Raw genomic sequence first — 4,762 nt, 5'->3', positions numbered from 1 at the left:
TATATCAATAGATACTACGTTTTGGCAAAGTATGAACAAATTCTATCATTTTTATTTTAGACTCCCATACCACCTTAAATTATCGTAAACACTAACATTTCTCTTGTGGAATTTGTTTTCTTTTTTATACCTCGACGATCTCAAGCTAAGGGGTTAAATTGGAGAGTACATGAAAACGGAATCATTGAAATCGAACTATTCATTTCCAAGTGAACAATACTTCAAGGATATTTCTTAGCTTATTTGACAAAATTGAACCAAATTGACTTCTAAACACGAATTATTATTTCACTATACCTTTTATACATCATTCGTGATTGAACAAACAAAAGCGGTTTTTTTACATCTCATATAGCTAATGCCTCTTTTTTTCTTCTTCTTTTTCAGAGATATATCTTTTTATTAGATTAATTCGTCTAATTTACAAATGTAGTATTTTTATCTGAAGTAAATTTGCTAACTTCTTTAATAAAGGATTTGAAAAAGAATGTGTCCATAGTACAGGAATGCCCCACTCGCACTACCATTTAGCTAATGCCTCTTAAAGAACACGATAAACAGGCAAGTGGAGAGGCACATGCAGTGTATGATACTTTTTTTTTTTTTTTATATTTTATCATTTTATAAAGAAGCCACAAATAAAGGCAATTTAAATACATACAAATTCTGACGACGATACTATGCAGTGACAATGAGCGGTATTCGTCGAAGAAGTCAACCAGCGACGTCGTGCATGTTGCGATTATGTTGAAATTACTAAAAGGGAAACATTTTTTTAGTTTGATTGCGATTTATATGTGAATCCAGCACGGTGAGATATATTTTTCATTTGCTATTTTGAGAAAGCATGATAAAAGGCAGTCGGTGTAGACAATGAGAAATTGACAATGTAAGAACTACAAGATTATTACATTGCAAAGTTTAAAAATAATCTTATTCGTGATTTCAGGCTTGGCTTGAACAACAAATAAATTACTCTTTTTTTATGTGTACTGGTATTCAATGCAACTGTAACTACACTTATCACGGCTTCATAATGAATCCAATGTTATAAATTGATAACGTAGAATACCTTGTCTAACGATTAACTTGTACTAAATAAATCCTCATTTTTAGCCCCATTTTTCTCCAAAACCAGAACGGTAACCTGTTTCATTTTGTGTTTCCTTTACAACTCGCCCATGCTTACAGTTTATTTTAAAATCATGAATATGATACTACAACGTCAAACTGTATTGAATGCCCTTAAAAAAAGAAAATAAATGGAGGAAATTAGTAATAATAATAAAATCGCAAATATTAATTTAATTTTATTCATGTGTACACGTAATTCATTAGGACACTGACAGAACATGAACCTTTGCACATTTGGTTTTGTCGCGGCCAGTTCCTACCCAAAGTTGGCTTTTAAAATCCATCGCAACACTACAAGGCAATGATATTCCAAAAAAACTAAGTGATTTATAGAGTAAAATGTCACCTTGATCGTTCAAAAAGTGCAGGGCGTCATTATATGTGTCGGTAACAACAAGATATCCTTGCGGAGACAACGCAAAATCGTTCGGACAAAAGGCGAATTTAGAAAATGCGTGTCCATTGTAGACCCATTTGACACTTCCAGGAAAATCTAAGGTAATTATTCTTCCATTATCTTCATCTTTAGTATCAAGAACATGGATATTCAAGTTGCTAGCAATAATTCTAGATGGCACGGTGAATAGCCTCTTTTGGTTTTCATCAAATTCATATATATGCCTTGTTCTACTATGAGAGTCTAAATGACGTACCTGTCTTTCGCTATATCTGTCTATCACGAATGGATTTTTCGTTTTTTCTCGAAGTCCTACAAAAATTTCATTTTCGTCCGTTATAAATATTCCTTTTGGAATCAATGGATTAAAATCGACAAATTGTTGTAATTTTCCATCACTTTCTAGTAGTTTCAGAAACGTATCGTTTGATTCCGATAAGATCACTTTCCCCAAGCTGCTTGAAACTATAGACGAAACTTGAACTTCTTGCAATGCGTTGATTTCCTTAAACTTTTTTTCTACTGCTACTTGTTTCAGAACTTTATCTGCAGCACATCCAATCAGTATAGTTTGGTCGTTAATAGGATAGACAGGGTTAATGTACAAAAAATCCGTGTCATACGATTTAATTTTGGATAATTGAATTTCCTCACTTCTATCGCTTCTATTGACTAAACTGCCAAACATCTTTGAAATGCACTCTTCTGGTAGATTGCCGTCAGAGAATTGCGGTACTTTATTTGTTGGTAAAATAAAGGTTCTTTCTAATGGGACGTCAGTGTGATGAAGCTGTTTTTCCTGTTTGTTTATTGTTTCGTTTATCTTCATCCACGGTTTATTTAACTCCTGTATCATTTTATTAGCATACCTCTCAATTGCATCTTCTAATGCCATTTTGCGTTCCGTTATTGCTTTTCTGGTTTTTTCATAATTTGCACATTCTGATTCGCGCATGTCAAATAAATATTGCAAAGTTGTATATTTCCAATCATTAACATTAGTAATTTTATCTGACATTTTACTTTTCACAACCTAGTCAGTTGTCACCTACTGTAAAATTAAACTACTGTAACAATCTTCCGTGTCAAATTCGCTTTATTTATAGATGAAGATTATGGCAAGCCGTTTTAATATTTATTCAATTTCAAGATATTTTATAAAGCTTATCAGATATCTTTTAAAGACTATAAAGTTTTATTCGGTAGAAGTATCTTAATTATTTGAATTCAATACATAATATATCTTATATATTTCATATATGATATATATATATATATATCTTATTTGTGTAAAAATAGTTTGATATATGTTTTCCTCAACTTGACATGCATTCAAAATGTGCCACTGGACGATAAGTACTAACCAACAATTAATATTAACTTTATAAGAGATCTTATTAACGTTATTATATATCTGATTAACTGATTTTGTTAGATTATGCAGTTATAAAGTTTTTTATACCAATTTTTAAGAAAATTAAATCACCATTTTTTTAAAGTTGGATAAAGATACATCAAGACCTATCTGGGTTTTTTTTCTTAAATTATAAGGATTTCATAAAAATTAATTATTTCTACAAAAAATGAACACAAATTTAGAGCATACTCTGTTACGGAAAGCCATTTATTTTGAATTTGAGCAGCGAACTTCCTTAAGGTTTAAATTTCATAACTTTAATATCAAACATATAATAGTATATATAGACTTTCATAAAGAAAAAGAAAAAAACTTTCAAAACTTGATTCAAATTATTCATAACCGTTACAGGTTAATTTAAAACTATACCGGACACCTTAATTTTACAGCAACAGGTTCGATATTAAAAATTTATTAGATCGATCGTGGGTGACTTTATTGTACTTTAAAATTCGAATTCGTTAATTATATTCCGAATGAACCACAAGGGGTAATAAGACAAGACCTTAGTGTTAGATGGTCTTGATAACATAATAATCATTGCGGCAATCCTACTTCCGGATAAGGGAGTAGACTCTTGTGTAGGATTGATATTTTCCCGGAACTTGTGAGGTGGCTATGAACACGAAACAACTGTAGCGGAATCGGTTTTTATATATTTAAAATTATATGTAGGATGGCTTATTTCAATTTACAATTCATTTTCATTGTTATTATTTTGCTTACATGTTCGTATCCAGGGTAAACTAAAAAGTGTAGTTGATTTCTATTGGTTAATCAGTAAGGATTCTCGGTGTTTTACATAAGATAAATGATTAAAAGCTTTTCTTTTCTTCTCGGTAGTAATCAATAGTTGTTTAGAATAAAATATTTTCGAGTGCACCTTTATATACAAGTTTGTATCGAAGTACGCGGTTGGTTAAAGTTGTTATTTCTTTACCTGTATTTAGTATATAAAGTAGATATTTTATTAATTCGGCCGCTTGATCGTATAAAGCCAAGGTCTGTATAAGACATAATCGACATTTGGTTTGAATAAAACCGCCGTTGTTTATCTTTATTATTAAGGGCTTACGGATGTATTATACCCCGATGTCTGAATAAGACACTGCAACTTGGTTTGAATAAAACCGATACGCTTTATTTCTCAGGGTGATTCTTTGTTGCTTTATTTGGTCCTGTTTTAGTCCATAGCGTGTTCTAGTAAGAATTGAGTAAAGTATCTTTTATATTTTGGGGGTTTGAATTTAATATTTAAGGAGATTATGATAGAGTTTAATAGTTTAGGGTATTTACGGTAAAATTCCATTTGTTTAGAAGCCGAAACTTAATATTCGTTTTACATTTTTGATAAGAGCTTTTACATTATTTTACAATGTAATATTTTATGTGACTTTGATACTTTGTATTGTTATTGCAATCAGGCGCGGATCCAGAGGGGGGGGGGGGGGGTCCGGGGGTTGGAACCCCCCCTTTTTTTTGGACGATCAATGCATTTGAATGGGGACATGTAATTGGAACCCCCCCCCCCCCCTTTTTGTCCGGGATTAGGAACCCCCCTTTTTAAAATGGCTGGATCCGCCCCTGGCAATATTATTTACATCTGTTGATATTTTGAGAGACCTTATTAAATTATATAAACTTATCTCGATCTCTTCAGCCAAGGAGACTCAGGGTCCAGTGGTTCGAACCTTAACACGAGGTTAACAGACGGTTTTATACAATTTATAGTCGGAAATATCAAGTATACTTGTGTTTCGGGAATTAATTATTTCCGAGCCATAAGATCAATTACGCTTGATTTAATATAATTG

The 4,762-nt window shown here is 31.9% G+C and overlaps 1 protein-coding gene across 1 annotated transcript; it reads right to left on the bottom strand.

Moving 5' to 3' along the window:
• Positions 1 to 1,297: 1,297 nt before the first annotated feature.
• Positions 1,298 to 2,583, bottom strand: LOC139519434 (uncharacterized). Its single transcript, XM_071311534.1, has one exon. It carries the CDS (start codon positions 2,547 to 2,549, stop codon positions 1,335 to 1,337), a length of 1,215 nt encoding a protein of 404 aa, XP_071167635.1. The 5' UTR covers positions 2,550 to 2,583; the 3' UTR covers positions 1,298 to 1,334.
• Positions 2,584 to 4,762: the final 2,179 nt, after the last annotated feature.

This window comes from Mytilus edulis, chromosome 1, assembly GCF_963676685.1.
Source record: "Mytilus edulis chromosome 1, xbMytEdul2.2, whole genome shotgun sequence".
Classification (NCBI taxonomy): Eukaryota; Metazoa; Mollusca; class Bivalvia; order Mytilida; family Mytilidae; genus Mytilus; species Mytilus edulis.
This window is presented reverse-complemented; position numbering and strand designations above follow the sequence as displayed.

Excerpts from the sequence above, each read along its gene's own strand:
- LOC139519434 (XM_071311534.1), bottom strand. The coding sequence starts at position 2,549 with ATGTCAGATAAAATTACTAATGTTAATGATTGGAAATATACAACTTTG.